General features: G+C 34.7%; 1 protein-coding gene across 3 annotated transcripts in view; it reads left to right on the top strand.

Annotated features, from left to right (window-relative positions):
- Atg4a (autophagy related 4A cysteine peptidase) overlaps window positions 1–20,419 on the top strand; it is a 51,656-nt gene that overhangs the window by 2,444 nt on the left and 28,793 nt on the right. The window contains exon 1 of one of the 3 annotated variants that reach the window (XM_048796884.1): window positions 17–210. The exons of 1 other annotated variant lie outside the window; for it this stretch is intronic. In XM_048796884.1, coding sequence (XP_048652841.1) covers window positions 201–210 — 10 coding nt within the window. In that variant the 5' untranslated portion in view covers window positions 17–200. Of the gene's footprint in view, window positions 1–16; window positions 211–20,419 lie in introns of those variants that run through there. One more of the 3 variants, XM_048796882.1, reaches the window with a different exon arrangement.

Here is a 20,419-nt window from a genome sequence, read left to right as displayed (position 1 = left end):
ACTTTTCTCGTTCCCTTGTTTCTTTTTCCACCGCGTGGCGATTCTGGGAGTTGCAGTTTGAGAGCAGTTCCGGGCAGGGAGGCGCCTTTCCCGTCCTCACGGACTCGGCCTCTAGGAGTGAAAAACTACAAGTCCCAGGGTCCCTTGCTACGTCCATAGTCAAGTTGCCGGTGGAATTGGCCCAGGATGACAGCTGGAGAATGGAGTCAGGTACGGGAGCGGCTTCGTGTGCAACTCTGTGAAAGAGCTGGGGTGGGTGGTCGCTGTTGGGGCATTGAGTCGGCCACAGAAATCGGTTGCAGAGGCAGGGCAAGAGAGTTACGGGAGCCTGAAGGTGCTGTCCCTCGGGGGGCCCTGATCTGCACTGGCAGGCGGAAGGGACAACAGTTGGAGCTGAATNAACAGTTGGAGCTGAATACAATCTCCAGAGCTGGAACCAGTGACTGTGGTTACCCTCCCCCTCCCCGCCACCGCCCCGGGAGTAGAAAGAAGTAGGGTTTAATTATTCTGACATCTCAGAGGAGTGGCATCAGAGCAGGGTTCTGCTCTAGTAGTGATAGCATATAACATCATACTAAGATGATGTGCCAGTGTGATGCCAAAGGCAAGGTGTGATGCCGTGGGAGCCACTTGATATCTAAGAGAACTCAGTGAATCCTTAGCCTGGTGACATCACTACTTAATGAGGGTCCTCTTAGGGATACAGTGGTATGGTTTGGCATTTTAATATCACGATAATAACTATGGCATCGAGGCTTTGCTACAACTATTTAAGTTAATAGTATTTCTTTTTATGGAAATTTCAAATAGTGCCAAAGCAGAAATGATGCAAGGCTTATCCTTTATAGGGCATATCCAGAAGGGCATTATGCCCAAACTAGGTAATTATAAGAATGAATACATTCAGGAAAGAGATTGGTTGTATTTATGTTTATCCTCTTATGGTGTAGAAGAGGGCTTACTTAGCAAACTCTCTGTTAAAAAAAAAAAAGTAGATATTTTAGGATTTTCGGGCCAAAGGGTAAAATCGAGTATATTTTATAAGCATTTATATGACAAGAGAGAAAATTAGTTTTGACAAATGCTCATCGATGAATTTCAAACTATAATAATAACTTTTTTGTGACATAGGACTACTAATGAGAAGAATGGAATTCTTTTGGGGATAGCATTTTGCTTAATTGGGGTTCAAAGTTGGTGTTCCTTATCATCAACATTGACTCCAAATGTATCTTTTAATGCTGATCTGTGATGAGATTTTACCTATTTCATCTTTGAAAATGTCTTTTCACCCAAATAGGTACTGCCAGATACTGATATTAGTCCATGAACATAAATTTTTAAATTTTTATTTAAATACATTTTTAAAATTTCACAACAGCTTTGGATTTATAAAAAAATTTGAAAGATAGTACAGAATACAGAATTCCCATTTATCTTTCACCTAGTTTCCCCTGCTGTCTTTTCTGTTTTAACAGCTTTATTGAGGTGTATTTACATATCATAAAATTCACCTATTTCCCAATAAGATCTTCCCAATAAGATCTCATGTCCATTTACAGTTTATCCCTATTCCCACTCCTAGCACAGGCAACTAATAAATCTATTCTTGTCTCTATAAATCTGCTTATTCTTTATACCTCATGTAAATGAATCATGTAGTGTATGGTCTTTTGTGTCTGGCTTCTTTTATGTAGCCTATTTTTGAAGTTCAATCATGTTGTAGTATGTATAAGTACTTCCTTAATTTTTATTGCCAAATAGTATTCTATCTTATGGATATAACATGTTTTTGTTTACTCACTAGCTGACAGATATTTAAGTTGCTTCCAATTGTTGGCTATTATGCTGCTGAGAGAATTTGAGTGCAAGACTTTGGGTAGATATGTTTTCATTTCTCTTTGGTAGATACCTAAGAATGGAATTACTGGATCATAGGGGATTTTTTTTGTTTTTTTGGTGCTGAGGATTGAACCCAGAGGTGCTTAATCACTGAGCCACATCCCCAGCCCTTTTTAATATTTTATTTAGATACAGGATCTTCCTAGTTGTTTAGGGCCTAACTGAGTTGCTGAGGCTGGCTTTGAACTCGAGATCCTCCAGCCTTGGCCTCCCGAGTGACTAGGATTACAGGCATGCACCACTGAGCCTGGCTAGATCATAGGGAAATTTTATATTTAACTTTTAAAGAAATTGCGAAACTGTTTTTCAAATAGTAGCACCATTTTGCATTTCTACTAGCAATGTATGTTGGTTCCCATTGTTCCACATTTTCAGAAACATTTGTTTTTTGACTCTATTTTCTATTTTAGCCATTCTAAGTAGGTGTGAAATATCTCATTGTATTTTAAATTTGTTTCCTTAATGACTAATGACAGTGGGCATTTTTTTCATATTCCTTTTAGTCATTGATATGTCTTCCTCAGTGAAGAATCTGTTCATATCTTTTCCCATTTTAAAATTGGGTTATCTTTTCTATTGTTGAGTTGTAAAAGTGTTTATGTATTCTAGATACAAGTCTCTGACAGGTATATTATATATAAATATTTTCCCCCAGTGAGCTGCTTGTCTTCTACTTTTCTTTAATATTTTTAGTTGTAGATAGACACAATACCTTTATTTTATTTATATTTTTGTAGTACTGAGAATTGAACCCAGTACCTCACATGTACCAGGCAAGTACTCTACCACTGATCCACAACCCCAGACCCTATTTTCCTTGTCTTGAAGGTGTCTTTTGAAGTGAAAAAGTTTCAAATTTTGATGATATCTTACTGATAATTTGTTTATTTTATGGTTCATGCTTTTTTTTAACCTAAGAAGTCTTTACCTAATCCAAGACCTCAATGACTTTCTCCTATCTATTCTTCTAGACATTTTATTGATTTTTTCTCATATTTAAGTCTATGATTCATTTTGAGTTAATTTTTCTATGTGGTATGAGGTAAAGTTCTAAGTTCATATTTTAATGCATATAATCAAGTTATTCCAGCAACCTTTGCTGAATATCTTTTTGTATTTGTCACAACTGATGAACACACATGGGTATATTACTATTAACTGTACTCCACACTTTATTCCAGTTTCACTAGTTTTAAATCTGAATGGTGTCCTTGGTACAATATTACACTCAGGCATTCTGTCTCTTTAGGCTCTTTTGGTACAATTGTGAAGGTTTCTTAGACTTTGCTCATTTTTATGGTCTTAAATTTTTTATGTGTACTTGTCAGATACTTTGTAGAAAATTCCTCAATTTGGATTTCTCTGGTGGGTTTCTTGTGACTTAGACTGGGAGTTACATTTTTTGGATGAAGTCTGAAGAGATGAAGTGACATTCTCATCATAGATTATTAAGGGTACATAAGCATATGATTTCAATTGAGCCTATTCATTGTGTGGAAGAGAATTCTATTAGATTCATCATTCTCTTAATATTTACCTTTTAGCATGTCGTTATATTGCAAATTAATAATTTCCACTTGAAAGTTAGGTGAAAACTCCTCAAATGAACATTTAAATGAATTCTGGAATATGAAAATATCCTTTGTGCTTGCTCAAGGTCCAAAAACTGTTGTTGAAAGTTTGAACTCAGAAAATATATATGTGGCAAATTTGTATGGAAATAGAGATCATGTTTCTTGTCTTAACATTTTTTTAAGGTCAGCTTTAGGACACAGAAAATATCACCCTTGCTAGATGAAAAGTTCAATGCACTTGTTTATAAATATATACTGTTCTGTATACTGTATTGAGAATAATAGAAATATCTATTTCTATCATTCCCAAGCTTCTCTCCCCACAACTCCCAGTTCTTGACAACAACTAAAGTGATTTCTGATACTAGTTTTTTAAGTGTACAATTTAATGATTTTAAGTATTTATCAAGTTATGTTGCCATCAGTATAATATTTTTATATTTATTTATTTATTTTTATGTGGTGCTGGTGATAGAACCCAGTACCTCACATGTGCGAGGCAAGTGCTCTTCCACTGAGCCACAACCACAGCCCCTATCAGTACAATATTATTTCATCATTTACATCATCCAAGAGAGACCTTGTGCCTATTTTCAGTTACTTTGCATTTCTACCCCAAACCCTAAGCAACTACTCATCTGTTTTGTGTCTATAGATTTTTATTTTCTGTATTTGTAACATAGAATAATACAGTATGTAGTCTTTTATGTCTGGCTTTTTTCATTTAGCATAATAATTTTGATATTTATCCAAATTATAGCTCATATCATTACTTCATTGTTTTCATGGCTAAATAATATTTCATTTTATGGATCTAACACATCCTTTTTATTAATTCATAAGTTTATGGGCATTTGAATTGTTATCACCTTTGAGATGCTATGAATAATGCTGCTAATAAACAGTTGCATACAAATTTCTATGCAGGCACATGTTTTCATTTCTCTTGTGTTCATATCTGGGAATGGCATTGCTGGTCATATGTTATCTATATCTATAATTTATGGGAGCTATGTTTTATATTTAATTTAAACTTGTTATTAGTTTTGGAGGAACTGCCATACTATTTACCAAAATGGCTATATAATTTTTTTAAAATATTTTTAGTTGTAGATGGACACAATACCTTTATTTTTTTATTTATTTCCTCATATGTGGTGCTGAGGATGGAACCCAGTGCCTCACACATGCAAAGCAAGCACTCTGCCACTGAGCTACAATCCCAGCTCTTGGCTATACCATTTTTTTAAAAAAATATTTTTTTAGTTGTTGATGGACCTTTATTTTATTTGCCTATTTATATGTGGTGCTGGGAATCGAACCTAGCGCCTCACACATACAAGGCAAGCACTCTACCACTGAGCTAAAACTCCAGCCCCCATGACTATACCATTTTACCTTCCCACTAGTAACTTATTTGGGCTCAAAGTTCTCCACATATTTATAAATACATACTTTCTTTTTATTATATTCATTTTAGTGGGTATGAAGTGGTATCACATTTTTGTTTATTGTTATGATTTGTCATATCATAGGAAGTATATAAAGCATCTTGATATTACTTGTAATTAAATGTTAGTTATTAAAATGACTTTACTATGATGTAAGTTTCACATATACATTGTTTTGCCTTGTAATTTTATGTTGAATTAATTAAAAAGCATTTGCAAGTGTGCAGCAAAAGCTATATTTCCAAAGCCATTCAGTGTTCATTAATAGTGATTGAAGGAATTTCTCCTAACCATTTAAAATGTAAAAATCATCCTTACCTTGTTTTCCATACAAACACATGAGATTGACTGAATTTAGCCTGCCAACCATAGTTTGCTAACAACTGATGTAGAGAAAAAGTACTCTGTATTTAGTAGGTGCTTGGTAAATATTTACCCAGTTTATTATGAAGGTAGAGTAGACCCGTTGTATGGTATTCATAAAGAATTGTGTATAGTGACGTTTCCTCATAATGATACATCAAGGAACTGGATCAGATTGTTATAAGCAGCTGGGAAACTCCAAATGTCTCTCCTACTGAATGACTTCTTCAGGTAATCTTTTATAGACAATAAATTGTGCTTTTATTTTATTTGGTAGACATGGTAGCTCACTTCCAACTCAGAGTCCCTTAGGGCCAAGGGTAAGGTACTTCTTGACTTTTTGCAAACTTCAAGGTAAATGTATCTTAGAAGAGAAGCTTTTTTCTGTGTCTGGCCCCAAGTTATGGAAACAATGTGTTTGCTGTTTATAGCTATCAAGGGACAATGGGAACTCTGTTAGGGTCCCACTCCCTTGCTGCTTATATGATTGAAGTTCCCATATTGCCTTTTCTATTAGTCACCTAGACTAAGTGCTAGAACAAGCCAAAGTAAGTTTCTAGACTTAAGTGTAATGCTAATAAAAACTAGCATTTATAGATCACATGTGAGACATTGTGCATATCCCATGTAACCCTTTCAACAACCCTATGAGGTAGGTATTATTGTTCCCTAGCCCCTACCTTTTAAAAATGAGAAAACAGGGATAGAGAAGTGAAGTAACATGTTTAGTAAATGTTGGAGCTAAAATTGAAATTCAGGCTTATTTTTACCTCAAAGCCCTAGCATATGACTACTGCAACATACTGCTGAATATTACTGAAGATGAAATTATGTGTAACTGAAAATCCCAGATGATACAATAAAAATTTCTCTCAGAATTCTTTGGGCTGTAACTCTGTCTGATTGTGGGGAAATGGCATGTTTTTCATGTTCTAGGTTAATATGATCCAATAGAACCTTTTGTGATGTTGGTCAAGATCAACATGTTCTTGCATGGTAGTCATTAGGCATATGTGGCTATAGAGTACCTGAAATGTGTTTAGTAACTGAATTCTAAATTTTATTTACTTTTAATTATTTTGAATTTAAATAGCTTCATCTGGTTAGTGGCTACCATTTGGGACTATGTAGAAGGTTAAGTTTTCTCCACTTGCTTCTTTTAAATCCTTACTAAATATTTTACCTAATGCAAATATTCTTGCTATAGCACACCTGGGAATGAATACTTTCTTTTAGTGAAAAAAAAATGGTGGGGGGGGAGACCACACACAGAGTATATGCATGACAATCATAGGAATAGGTTCTGTGTTATCTAGCATGGAACTCCTCATTCATACCACTTACTAGATAAATTTTGAACAACTGGACTCAAAACCCTTCGCAGTTGATTTCTCATTGGTTGCAAATGTTGCCAGCACTTCACAATTGTGATTGCCTAGTATGTGATGTTTAAATCTGTGGCTGTAATATACTTTAATCACACGTGTTTTTATTTTAATTTGTTATATATGATAGCAGAATGCTTTATAATTCACATTACACATATAGAGCACAATTTTTCACATCTCTGATTGTACACAAAGTAGAGTCACACCACTCGTGTCTTCATATGTGAAATTATGGTAATGATGTCCATCTCATTCCACTGTCTTTCCCACCCCATTCTCCCTCCTCTTTCCCTCCCTCTCCTTTTCCCTATATAGAGTTCATATATCCTCCCTTCCCCCCCACCAACCACATTATGAATCAGCATCCTTAAATCAGAGAAAACATTTGGTGTTTGGTTTTTGGGATTGGCTAACTTCACTTAGCATTATATTCTCCAACTCCATCCATTTACATGAAAATTACATGATTTTATTCTGTTTTAATGCTGAGTAATATTCCATTGTGTATATATACCACATTTTCTTGATCCATTTATCTACTGAAAGGCATCTAAAATCACATGTGTTTTTTAATCCCATTGTTAAATGTCCTTGGTATTGTATGTCACTGGCCTATAAAAACTTTTCTTATTTAAAAATCTATCCCTTCATTAAACTGGCATACTGTTATAGACTATTATGGTAAAATATTTTGTTTATTTATTTTCTGAATTTTAGCTTCCACACGTTTGTTTTGGAGTTACTAGCTTTTAAGTGATTTCTTTTTTAAAATATATGAATAATAAAAGGTCCATATGAAGCTGTAAAAATAGCACAGAAAGATTCTATATAACATTCATCCTGTTTACCTCAATCATTAGATTTTACATAATTATAATATGAAAAACAAGAAACTATCATTAAAACAGTATGCGCTTATAGTTTTATATTATTTTTCACATGCATAGATTCATTTAACTATCATCACAATCAGGAAATGTTCTCCTGTGTTACCAATTTTTAGTCATGCTCATTTCCTACCTCCACCATTCATAACCTCTGACAAATACTAGTTTGTTTTTATTCTACTCTGCCATCATGTTTGTATGTCACATATTTTGATATGATGTATTTTCATTTTCATTCAGTTTAATGAATTTGTTTACTTCCCTTGAGACTGCCTCTTTGACCTATGGATTATTCAGAGGTACATTGCTTAAGTTCCAATTGTTTGAAAACTTTCTCATTTTCTTTCGTTTCCCATCTTTTAGTTTGATTCTATAATAGTTAGAAAAACATTTTAAAGATTGAGCAACAAAATTTCAGTTATTTCAAACTTGCTCATGTCTGTTTTATAATTCAGGATATGGTCTTTCTTGGTGAATGTTTCATGGCAACTTGAAAAATGTATATTCTTCTGTATTGGGCAGAGTGTTCCATAAATGCCAATTAGATCTTGTTGGTTTACTGTGTTGTTCACATCTTCCGTATGTTTCTGATATAAAGGATGTTGAAATCCCCAACTATAATTGTTGACTTATCCACTTCTCTTTTCAGTTTTATCAGTTTTGCTTCATGTATTTTAAGGCTATATTGTTTAGTGCAAACAAATTTGGGATTCCTATGTCTTCTTGATGGATTGGCCTATTTATCATTAGGTGGTTTCCCCCTATCCCTTGCAATTTTCTGTACTCTGAAATCTGCTTTACCTGATATAATATAGAAATTGTTCCTTTAAAAAATCATGTTTACATGATACAGCTCTTTCCATATTTATGTTTTTAGTCTGCCTACATTGTTGTATTTGAATTAAGTTTCTTGTAGACAGCATATAGTTGGATCATGTTTTTATCTATTTGCCAATGTCAGTCTTTTATTTGATACATTTATACAACATATATTTTATGCAAAACTTCATATGTTAGGGCCTAAGTCTGCTGTTTTGGTTTTGTTTTCTGCTTTGTTTTACCTGGCTTCTTGTGGGTCATTTGTAACCTTTTTAGAATTGTGTTTTGACTTACTTATTGTATGTTTGAGCACATCTGTGTGTGTGTGTGTGTGTGTGTGCACGCGCACGCGCGCGCACATGCACGTTCATGCATTGGTAACGTTATCAGAGATCCTGTGTTGACATTTTAACAGTTTGAGTAAAGTATAGGAACATTACCACTCTTTAAGTCACTTTACTCTTCCATTTTTGTTATAATTTTCTTAAATATTACTTCTATGTACTTTTAGAATCACATCAATATTATGATTTTTGCTTTAGTTGTCAATCATAATTTAGAAAACTATGAAAAACAAAGAAAGTCTATTGTATATACCAATATTTTTACTCTTTGTGTTGTTATGTTTTTTTCCTTCCTGATATTCACAGATCCCTTCTTTCATCTTCCCTTTCCATTTCAAAAATTTCCTTCAGTCATGCATTCCTTTAGATATATCTGATGGCAATGAATTCTTGGTTTTTCTTCATTTGATAATATCTTTATTTACCCCCAAAGGATGTTTTATCTGGATATAGAATTATGGATTAATAGTTCTTTCCTCTAGGCACTTGAAAAAAAGTACATTTCTGTTTGTGCACCAAGGTTCTTATTAAGAAGTCTGTTCTCATTCAGTTTTTCCTCTGTAAGTAAAGTGTCACTGTCTCATAGCTTTTAAAATTCTTTTTCTCTTTCTTTATTTTTGATTATGTTGACTTCATGTGAATCATTTGCATTTATAATATTGGGATTTGTTCAGCTTCTTGAATCTATAGGTTTATATATTTTGCCAAATTTTAAAGATTTTCATGTTATTTTTCATGATTTAGCCTTCTAGGATGTATATGCACATTAAAACATTTTATCGTACACCATAAATGCTAACTTTTATTTGTCAATTTAAAAATTAATTAATTTATAAAATTTGGAAGCATTTCACCAATTATTTTTTGAATACTCTTAGCCTCACACTGATTTTTCTCTCATTTTGGTACTCTAATGACATGAACGTTTAATATACCATTATAGCCCCATAGTCTCAGAAGCTCTGCTCACTTTTTTTCTAATTTCTTTTCTTTCATTTGTTTGGACTGTGTAATTTCTATTATTCTATCACCAGTTTCACTGGTTCTTTCCTATGTCATCTTATTTTTGCTATTAGGCCCATCCAGTGATTTTTTTTTTCATTTGGTTATTTGGTTTTTTCATTTCTAAAACTTCCATTTGTTTCTATTGTATACATTCTTTTCTGAGACTTTCTATTTTTTATATTCGTTTCCAGCATGTTTATAATTACTTTTTTGAGTTTTTTCTCTTTTTAAAAATGTATTTCTATTAGTTCTAATCAGTTATACATGACAGCAGAAAGCTTTTTGATTCATTGTACACAAATGGAGCACAACTTTTAATTTCTCTGATTGTACACCATGTAGATAGAGTTGCACCACATTTGCAGTCATACAGTTACCTAGGGTAATGATGTTCATCTCATTCCACAATATTTATTACTCCCATGCCCCCTCCCCTTCCCTCTCTCCCCTGTAATTACTTTTTGAAGCATTTTAAGTTGGTTTATTTAAAGTCTATTTTGGATGATTCCAATATCTGTATCATCACAGTGTTGGTGTCTGTTGAATATCTTTTCTCATTCAAATTTATATGTTCCTGTTTATTTGCAACATTTTTATTACATTCTGGACTTTTAGATTATGAGACTCTAGATCTTATTTTATTCATCTCTTTTAGCAAGCCTACTCTAACACCATTCAGGGGGAATGGGGTACATGCATTCATTAATGCCAGATGGAGGTGAGAATTTAGGTTTCCTACTCACCATATATTGATTACAGGATAGGAGTAGGAGTGCTATTATTACTGGGCAAGGGTAAATTTCAGGATCTTCACTAGGTCTACACCATTACCATCCAGACTTAGAGAAAGAAGTCTCTATTACCATCATGTTTTTGGAGGCTCATTGCTGCCTGGCAGGGATGAAAATCCTAGATCCCCAATCTACATTTTCTGAAACTACCTCATGGAGAAGGGGAGTGGTATGTATGACTATTTCAAGCCAGATGAAAAGGGACCATATGAAATTAGAATGAAGATCAGTAGATTAGAGGTAGGGAGGAGAGAAGAGAAAGGGGAGATACTAGGAAATGAAATTGATCAAATTATGTTATGTGCATGTATGTATATGTTTTAATGAATCCTGCTGTTATGTATAATCATAATGCACCAATAATAAAATAAAGCCAGATGAAGGTGGAAGTCTAGACTCCCTACTTGGTCTTTGCTGATGAGAGTAGTGGTTGAATTGTAGTTTTTCTCTGTGGTGCTTGACTGGGAAATTATCATCTGAAAGTATTCTGTCTTTGTAAAGTTCCCCCTCCCTGATCCTGTGACTTAAGATAAGCTAGCTTTTTGATGGATGTGGGTGCACACTCATCAGTTTGTTGGTTTCCTTATCACAATTTCTAGTATATATTATTTAAAAACAAAACTCAGGCCAGGCGCAGTGGCACACCCCTGTAATCCCAGTGTCTCAGGAGGCTGAGTTAGGAGGATTGCGAGTTCAAAGTCAGCCTCAGCAAAAAGCGAGGTGCTAAGCAACTCAGAGACCCTGTCTCTAAATAAAATACAAAATAGGGCTGGGGATGTGGTTCAGTGGTTGAGTGCCCCTGAGTTCAATCCTTGGCACCCCCCCACTCCAACACACACACACACACAAAAAAAAAAAAACACCTCAGGAAACTCACTCCTATATCATTTCTTGGGCCTTTAGGTCCCTAGCCCAGACTTCTTTCTACCTATTAGAGACTCATGAGAGATGAATCATAAATATATTTATAAATAAATATAATATATAATGAATACTTATTTGTAATGCCCAGTGCTTACTGAGAGAAACAGGGAAAAGTGAATCTACTCCATCTTTTCATGGAACCAGAATATATAAGTGATTACTTAAAGAAGACATGGATGTTGTATAATTAAGAACAGGTAAATTTACTAAGATCTTCATTTCCAGATTACCAGTTCCTGCCCACCACCTTTTTATTTTTTGTTTTTATGAATTTGATGCCTTAAATGTTTAGATATCTCATTTAAGTAAGATAATATAGTATATGTATGTGTATATTATAATTAGATAGAGATATATCTTTCACGTCACTTCTACTCTTGGTTGTTGATAACAACACTACTATGAACATGGGCATCCAAGTATCATTTTGAGACCCAGATTTCAATACTTTTGGATATGTACCCAAAAGTGGGATTGCTGCACCACATGGTAGTTCTTTTTTTTAATTTTTTGAGGAACTTACATACTGTTTTCCATAGGGCTTGCATCATTTTACAATCCCATCAATATTGCATAGCATTTCAACTTCTCAACATCTTTCCAACATTTCTTGTTTTCTATAGTCATCCTAAATGGATGTAGTATGATATCTGATTGAGGTTTTAATTTGTATTTCTCTGAATATTAGTGCTGTTGAACATCTTTTCAAATGCTTATTGGCCATTTGTATATCATTTTTGGATCAAAAAATCAGGCTATTGTGATTTTTTGTTGTTAAGCTGTAGGAGTACTTTATATATTCTGGATATTAACCCCTTATTGAATATATGATTTTCAAATATTTTCTTCCATTTTTAGGATACTTTCTCACTCTGTTGATTGTATCCTTTGATGCACAAATGTTTTTAAATTTGATGTAGTCTCATTGCCTATTTTTATTTTTATTGCCTATGTTGATGTTATATCCAAGAAATCATTCCCAAATCCAATGTCATAAAGCTTTTCCTATGTGTTTTTTCCTAGGCGTTTTATAGTTTTAGGTCTTATGTTTAAATCTTTAATTCATTTTGAGTTAATTTTTGCATATGGTGTATTATCAGGATGCAACTTTATATTTTTGCATGTGGATATCCAGAATTCCAAAATCATCTCTTGAAGAGACTATCCTTCATCATTGAGTGGTTGGAACCCTTGCTGAAGATTGTTTGAACATATATACTAGAATTCACTTCTAGACACCTTATTCTATTACATTGTTTTACTTGTCGGATGCCTTTATGCCAGTATCATACTGTTTTGACTACTTTAGCTTTGTAATATTTTTCAAAACCAGAACATTTGAGTCCCCTAAGTTTCTTCTCCTTTTTAAAAATTGTTTTGGTTATTCGGGGTTCTTGGAGATTCCGTATGAATTTTAGAATGATTTTTTTCTGTTTCTGCAAAAAAACAAAAACCAAAACAGTAATTGGGATTTTGATAGGGACTGCACTGAATCTGTATATCATTTTAGGTAGTACGGACATTTTAACAATATTAAGTCTTCCAATCCATGAGTATGGGATGTCTTTTCATTTACTTTGTCTTCTTTAATTTCTTTTAGCAATGTTTTGTAGTTCTCATTGATATACTTCTATATAAAAATAAAAGTTGATTTTTATTTTTAAGAATAAAAATTCTTTGCTAAACCTTGCTTTTCCAATAATATCAAGGTATGTAACTGTGGATAGAACACTTTTCTTAAGTCCCACAATTTCTTTGCTGCTTGGAAAAAATTACTGCTATGACAGAGGCTTTGCTCATTTAGTCTATTGAAGCTTTAGCTGGCTCCTTTATACTATAGTAGAATGGGACCAGGGTCTTTATCTCATCTTTTTTCTTTATTCACTTTCATGAAATTTCCCTAAGTACTAGTTGTCTTCAGTGACTCTGAACCTGAGGCTTTGGAAGGATTGCCTAATTGTGGCAACCAAGAAAGCTAGCACCAACCAATGGATGGAGAGACTCAAACCCAGCCAGCCCCAAGCTTTGCTTTCTTTAGGAAGCTTTCGGGACTATGCTTATTACCCACATTCATATTCTTAATCTGGTTTTCTACAATACTTGTCTCTACTGTACAACCCAGTACTCTTCTTGTCTTACCAACTACAGTAGAATCTCCATAACCTGACTGTTTCTGGGAAAAGGGAATTTTTCCCAGATGGCTTCCCCCCCACCAATTTTTTTTTCCAAATGACTCATGATTTTCTCAATCTAACCATCATGAGATTTTAACTTTTTAACTATTCTAAATGGAGTTCTCCAAAAGAGTTCTCCCTGACTTCTTATATAGAGTAGATGCATCATAATTTCATTTGAGTGGGTTAAAGGTCATTATTAACTACTAGTTGTTATCCTATAAAACCATGATATTTTAAGGCATATTGAAATGTTTTTTTTTCCTAATGTTTGCCCCTGTAGTAAATGGTCCCACATCATTAAGGCTATGTGTGTATTTGTGTATGTGTGTATGTGCAAATGTGTGAGTCCTTTTAGATTTTCATGATTTTCTGTATCTTTCCTTGTGATTTGACCCTTCTTGCTGATGTCAAACTACTTTTGTAAAAGTGATCTCCACTCTGCAGCTAGGTGGGCTCAACAAAGCCTTCTAGATTGGACTTAACAGCTGAAGGGATCAAGGATCCTGAAAGGTTTGGAATTTACCTTCTCTATCCCATTTTGTTTATCTGCATGTTTGCTCTAGTTTGGAGAGCTTTATTGTTGGACTAAGAACTGAACCTCCAGGAACAGGAGCCACTAGGGCCCTTGAAACCAGATCACCCTAATTTTTCCTTCTTTCAAGCTCCTTTCACATTACCAGGCTCTCCAATTGGGGTTTGCCTACTGGGGCCCTAGAAAGAACAGTTGGTGACAGGAAATGTTTTGAGTAACTCTAGCCTATATCTCTTCCTCTCATCAGAGACACAAACTTCAAAAGTGCACAGGAAAATGCACTTTCCATTTGGTCCTCTTGCAAAGAGTATTTGGGGTGCTAACAAAGAGTTCAGAGTGAGGAAAATTTTTTAAAATTCATTATAGGAGCTGGGGCTATGGCTTAGCAGTAGTGCACTGGCCTGCATCTGTAAGGCACTGAATTCAATTCTCAGCATTGCATATAAATAAATAAAATGAAGATCTATCAACAATTAAAAAATTAAAAAATTCATTATAGTGGTCATGATGTATGGCAGAGGGTAGGAATGGAAGCAGCTTTCAGAATAAATTATTTTGATATTCAGAATGCAGGGGTACTTTGGCACTATGTGTACTGCTTGGCTGTTGCAGAAGCAATTCAAAGTTATCAGTGTATCATCTGAATACAGTGGATGTTTCATGGCTGAAGAGTCATCTAAAACTCATAACTAGGAATATCAAGGAAGGAGACTATTAATTGTACTTCACTTTACACATCTATTTTCAGTACTTGTTGTAATGGAATTGTTTCAACTTCTCAGAGATATTAGAATGCAAATATAGTTGCTGATCCCGACTCTCCAGTGAAATGTAAGATATGTGAAACTGGAGTACAAGCTTTGAAATGTAAGTACATTTTCTATTGGCCACACCCAGACACAAGCTCTTATTAAACACTTAGTTCAGGACATATTAACATTTCTTTAAAGTTTACAAAGCACTTTCATATCAATTTTCTCATTTGATCCTCACTTTAGGCCCATGGGGAAAGTATTCTATTCATGAGGAAAGGTAATATTAGAGAGCTTGCAAGACTGGCCCAAGGTGACTTGACCATAAAAGGCAGAGCAGAAATAGAACCTTGCTCTCCTAATTTATAGGCCAGCATTCTATGCAGTCTGTCTTGCAATACATATTTTATTGCAATAAGATTTGAAGAATGAATTTGTTAAAAGGTAAGCTTGAGTACATTAAAATTTTAAAGAGTTTATTTGGACAGATAGGGATTCTTATATTGGGCGACACCAAACCTTAAGTAGTTTGGCTCTGGAGAGGGGGCATGAAGGGAAAACTTTTATAAGGTACTTGAGTAAGTAAGGCAAAGAAAATATTTGATTGGTTAAAATAGAAAGTCCCAAGAGATTAGATGGTTTCTAATTGTTGAATTCTCTTATTAGAGGTTATTTGGTGGTTTCCAATTGGTTAAAGTTCAGTTTAATTTTCCTGTCTATAGAGAGTTTAATATTGGTTTAGTTAAGTAAGAACTGGGGGACTGGAGTCACCTTAGCCCAGTGGTCTTCCTTTTTATGTAAAAAATTCAAATTCAGTATATTCCCTGATGAAGATCAGCTAATGCTATTGAAGGAGAGAACAATTAATAAATTTGCAAATTCATAATCAAAGTGAGTCTGTAAATATACCTAATATTTTTAATACTATAAATTTAAAAAATCTAATAAATTAGCCTTATAGATAATATCTGAAGTCTGTAACTGTTTTCATTTACATTTTGTATTTTTAAAAATATTTTTGGTATTAGGGATTTAACCCAGGGGTGCTTTATCACTGGGCTACATTCCCAACCCTCTTTATTTTTTGAGACAAAGTCTCACTAAGTTGCTGAGGGCCTCACAAATTCACTGAGGTTGGCCTCAATCTTGTGATCCTCCTGTCTGAGCCTCACAAATTGCTGGGATTATAGGTGTGTCCCACTGTGCCCAGCTTTTCATTTAGATTTAATGTGTGTGTGTGTGTGTGTGTGTGTGTGTGTGTGTGTGTGTGTGTAGGGGGGTATTTCTACTCTGGTAGTGAAAGAGCATATTATTTTAGCATAATTTTGATCTCTATTGCCAGTCTATACCATACATAAATATAATATAGAAACTTACCTTTTTCTTTTTTTCTTTAATAAAGGTATACTTATAGGTAGTAGATTGCACAAATATTAAGTGTGCACTTCAATTAAATTTTATGCATGTGTGAACTCCACCCAGGTCAAGATATAGACATTTCCAGCCCCTCATAATTTTCTCTTGCCTCCTTCTGGTTAATAACCTTCCCCAAGGTTAACAAGTATTCTGATCACTGTCATCATAAGTCAGTTTTGTCTGATTTCAAACTTTAAAATGTCCCTATTGATGAATTTGGGTTGTTTCTAGGTTTTGAATATTATGTATACAGCTACTATGGACATTTTTGATCATAGTTTTAGTAGATATAAACACTCATTTTAAAAATATAAACCTTGGAGTAGAATCACTAGGGTAGGTATAATTCAAAAATTAAAAAAAAAACATTTTTAACTTAGAAAAGTCTTAATGAAGGAACTAGTGTGTGAGCAGCTCATAAGGAAACACTTTATGAAGAGTCACAGTTGAAGATGAAAATGGGCCTACATTTGTTTAGCAGGTCAAGATTCCTTGCCTGTCACAAATTAGAGAATAATTTTGCTTTTATTATTTGGTTGGGTCTTTCATGGGTAGTTATTTATTTTCCTGGTATCTGATACATATGGTGAACATCAGGGACAAGGAGCCATTTAATTTTGAGCTCTATCTTTTTTGGATGGGGTCAAATTGTCTTTTCTTGGGTAACATGGCTCAAATGGTCTTAAAACAACATAGGAAAATCAAGTTTGCTTTACAGAAATTTGCTTTAGGACTAACTTGGAATACATGTTTTGTTTTGAAAGTGAAGGTACATATGTAATGTTATGGAATCCCCAAGCTGAACTCTAGCAGTGTAATTTTACATGACTTAGAAGGTAAAGAATTTTTAAACATCATATGTCTGCTGGCGATGTTTACTAATGAAGTGTGATGTTGAAAGAGTATGGGGAAAATTCCTGTGGTCTGGGAAGAGGGTGAGGTGGTTGTAAACTAAGGAGAAAACTGGGAAAGTGCTCAAAATGAAGAGTACACTTTCTGGAAAGGGCTCTGTGGTGGTTTAATCCTTAACGTGCTGCCAGAGACTGGCATTAACCACTTCCTCAACAAAAATAGTCACTTTTGGTCTTTTTTTTTAAACAGAATTTAAAATAATGAATGGCAAAATATAGTTAAAACCATGAGAATTTGTTTTATAGGCATTGACTTGCTGTGTCATTTGTGTTCTGCAAATGCACCTAGGCTAAATTCTGGAGGTTTTAAACACCCTTTGGGGGCTCCATGAAACCTAAGCTAAGTACAGAATCCTTACCAAGGCCACCACAGCCAGCATCTCTTGGCCTCTCCAGTCTCAACCCTTGCCAGTCCCCACACAGCACCACCACTATACAGTCTCTCAGACCTCAGCATTTTGATACAGGTTTTCTCTGCCTGGATTATCCTTTACAGGTCTGATTTGTTTAATTCTCACTCATTCTTTAAGTCTGAGTATTAGTTTAACCTTTCTTTCCAAAGCTTCTTCTTTGCCCCAGATGGGCTTAGGTGACTCTTCTATGTAGATCCTTGCCATACTGTATCAAAATGAACTCTTCCCTTCTCTCCCTCCCTCTTCTAATTAGACTCAGAATTGTTAAAATATGTTGGTATCCACAGGGCCTAATGCATTGCTGGTCACATGGTAGGCACTCAGTAAAGGATTGTTACATTGATATTTGGATAGACGTATCAATCAACTTTTAGAGTTTTTCAACAAGCCCTTTCATTCAATAAACATTTGATTGACCTTAGGGAATGAATTATTGCAAGGTACATGATCAGAGATGTAGGGGATACAGAGATGATCACTACCTGCACTGAGACTTTGAGTTCATTTTAATAGCAGAGAGATGACACATACGCAAACAACAATAACCTAAAATACAAAGGGCTCAATGCTATAAATAAGATATAAATAAAGGACTCTGGAAGTTTAGAAGGAACTGTTCCCAACTTCTTGTTGGAAAAATTGAGTAGAGTTGATGAAGAAAGTAGCATTGGAGATAGGGCTCAAGGGCAAGTAGGACAGAAATGAGCAAAGATAAGAACTTCCAGGGTATCATGTGGTTTAATTTGGCTGAAAAGAGTAGATACCATAAGGGAATAATAAGCAGTAGGAAACAACTGGAAATGTAAGAAGTGGCACTATTGGAGAGGCCCTTAAATGCCAAGTTGATGAGTTTGTGTTTAATTTCTATCAGTCTTGGAAGACCATGGAAGATTTTCAGTGGTTTAATGATTCTAGCAGAGAGATTCCTTAAAATTAATCTGGCAATGGCGTATCTTGGTGTCTTCTTAGTAAATCATCATTAAGTAATTAGTTGATAAGCTGACAGTTTTACTGAACAGCTTTATGAAAAACTCTGAAGTCTTTAGCTCCTTGAACTTTTTATGCCAATTTTTCCCACTGGAAATCTAGATGAGGTAATAGATCATATGACCAATTAGCTCTGAGAAATGAAAATTGAAACTGACAAAGAAAAGAAACACTACCAAGACAGAAATGCCTCATAAAAATGCATAGACATATAAAGTGTTGTTTGCTTAGGAACCATGTCCAAAACATTGCCTTTAGCTGTCTGGAAAAATATGGACATGGTATATGAATTTTACTGTTAATATTTATTCCTTTGGGGGTAGTTTTAGGTCATTTCCAGTTAAATATAACTACATCGTTCTATCCTCAGACTGTCTACTCTTACTCTTTATAAACAGTGGGTGCTGTGCTGCATTGTCAGTTTGTTCCATGGTAAGTTATAAAGAACCATAGCATCTGTTTTTTTGTTTGTTTGTTTGTTTGTTTTTGCCACTTTAGGCTGGGCCTTCAACACTCTAGCCCTGAATTATTACAACAACATTCTTATTGGTCTTCTTGTCTTCAGTGCCTTGAATCAAACTTTTTTTTATAGCATCAATATATAGCAGGAAGAATACTTAATGGAGAATGAGATTAATTCTGTTTGAATCCTTGTTATACTGCTCACTAGCTATATGATATTGGGCAGTCTTATCACCTCTTCTGAGACCCTGTTCCCTAAACTCTACAATGGAAGTAATAGTCCTTGCCTTACCTATCCCAAGGGACTGGCTCTAGGATCATGTGAAAGTGCTCCAAAAACTGTGAATGTTCTTACCGAGAGTTGGACTCTACTGACTTTATACACTCCATAACCCATTGCCATGCTGCTTCTCTAATCTCATTTTTCAATATTCCCCAGAACTACCCCCATCTTCATACACATATACTTATAATATTGGTTTCCCTCATCTGGAATATTTTCCATTCTGTGTCTGCTCATCAAAACCAAGCAATAAAGACCAAATCCTAACTTCTTGAAATATTACCTGATGACTCCAAATGCTTGTTCATTTCCTCCTTTTCTGAAATTTGACAGCACTTAGTTATTGTCAACACTTGCCTGTACATTGCCTTTTATTATTCTTTTACATAAGGCTCATATGTTTAACTATACTATGATTTTATGATGCTTTGCTGGCTTACTTTATATTTAGAAAATGTTTATGAGGATGTTTCACAGAACCAAATTCAACATAAGTAATTGTTGGTTCACTTATTTAGAAATTCACATAGAAACTCTCTTGAGAGAGATAAGTTAACCCATTCTCTCTCTCTCTCTCCCTCCCTCCCTCTCCTCCCCTCTTTGTACTAGGGATTGATCCTAAGGGTGCATAACCACATCCCCAGCCCTATTCAATTTTTAAAAATTTTATGACACAGTTTCACTAGGTTGCTTACAGCCTCACTAAGTTGCTTAGGCTGGCTTCAGACCAGCAATCCTCTTGCCTCAGCCTCCTGAGCTGCTGGGATTACAGGCATGTGCCACCACACCAGGCCCATCTTTCCTTTTCAGGATTTGAAGGACTCCGCCTAGGAGCTCACTGTCACCACTTCCTACAGAACCATAGAAAAGTCCTTAGAATAGAACTGTCTAAATGGAACTTTCTGTGACGGTGGAAATGTACTCTAACTGTGCTGTACAATATGATAGCCATTAACAACATGGGGCTTTTGTGTGCTTGAAGGGTGGCTAGTGCTATTAGGGATATATATATATATATATATATATATATATATATAT

Source organism: Marmota marmota, unplaced genomic scaffold (genome assembly GCF_001458135.2).
Source record: "Marmota marmota marmota unplaced genomic scaffold, marMar, whole genome shotgun sequence".
NCBI lineage: Eukaryota > Metazoa > Chordata > Mammalia > Rodentia > Sciuridae > Marmota > Marmota marmota.
Note: the sequence above shows the minus strand (reverse complement) of the source record. Positions and strands in the feature narration are given on the sequence as shown.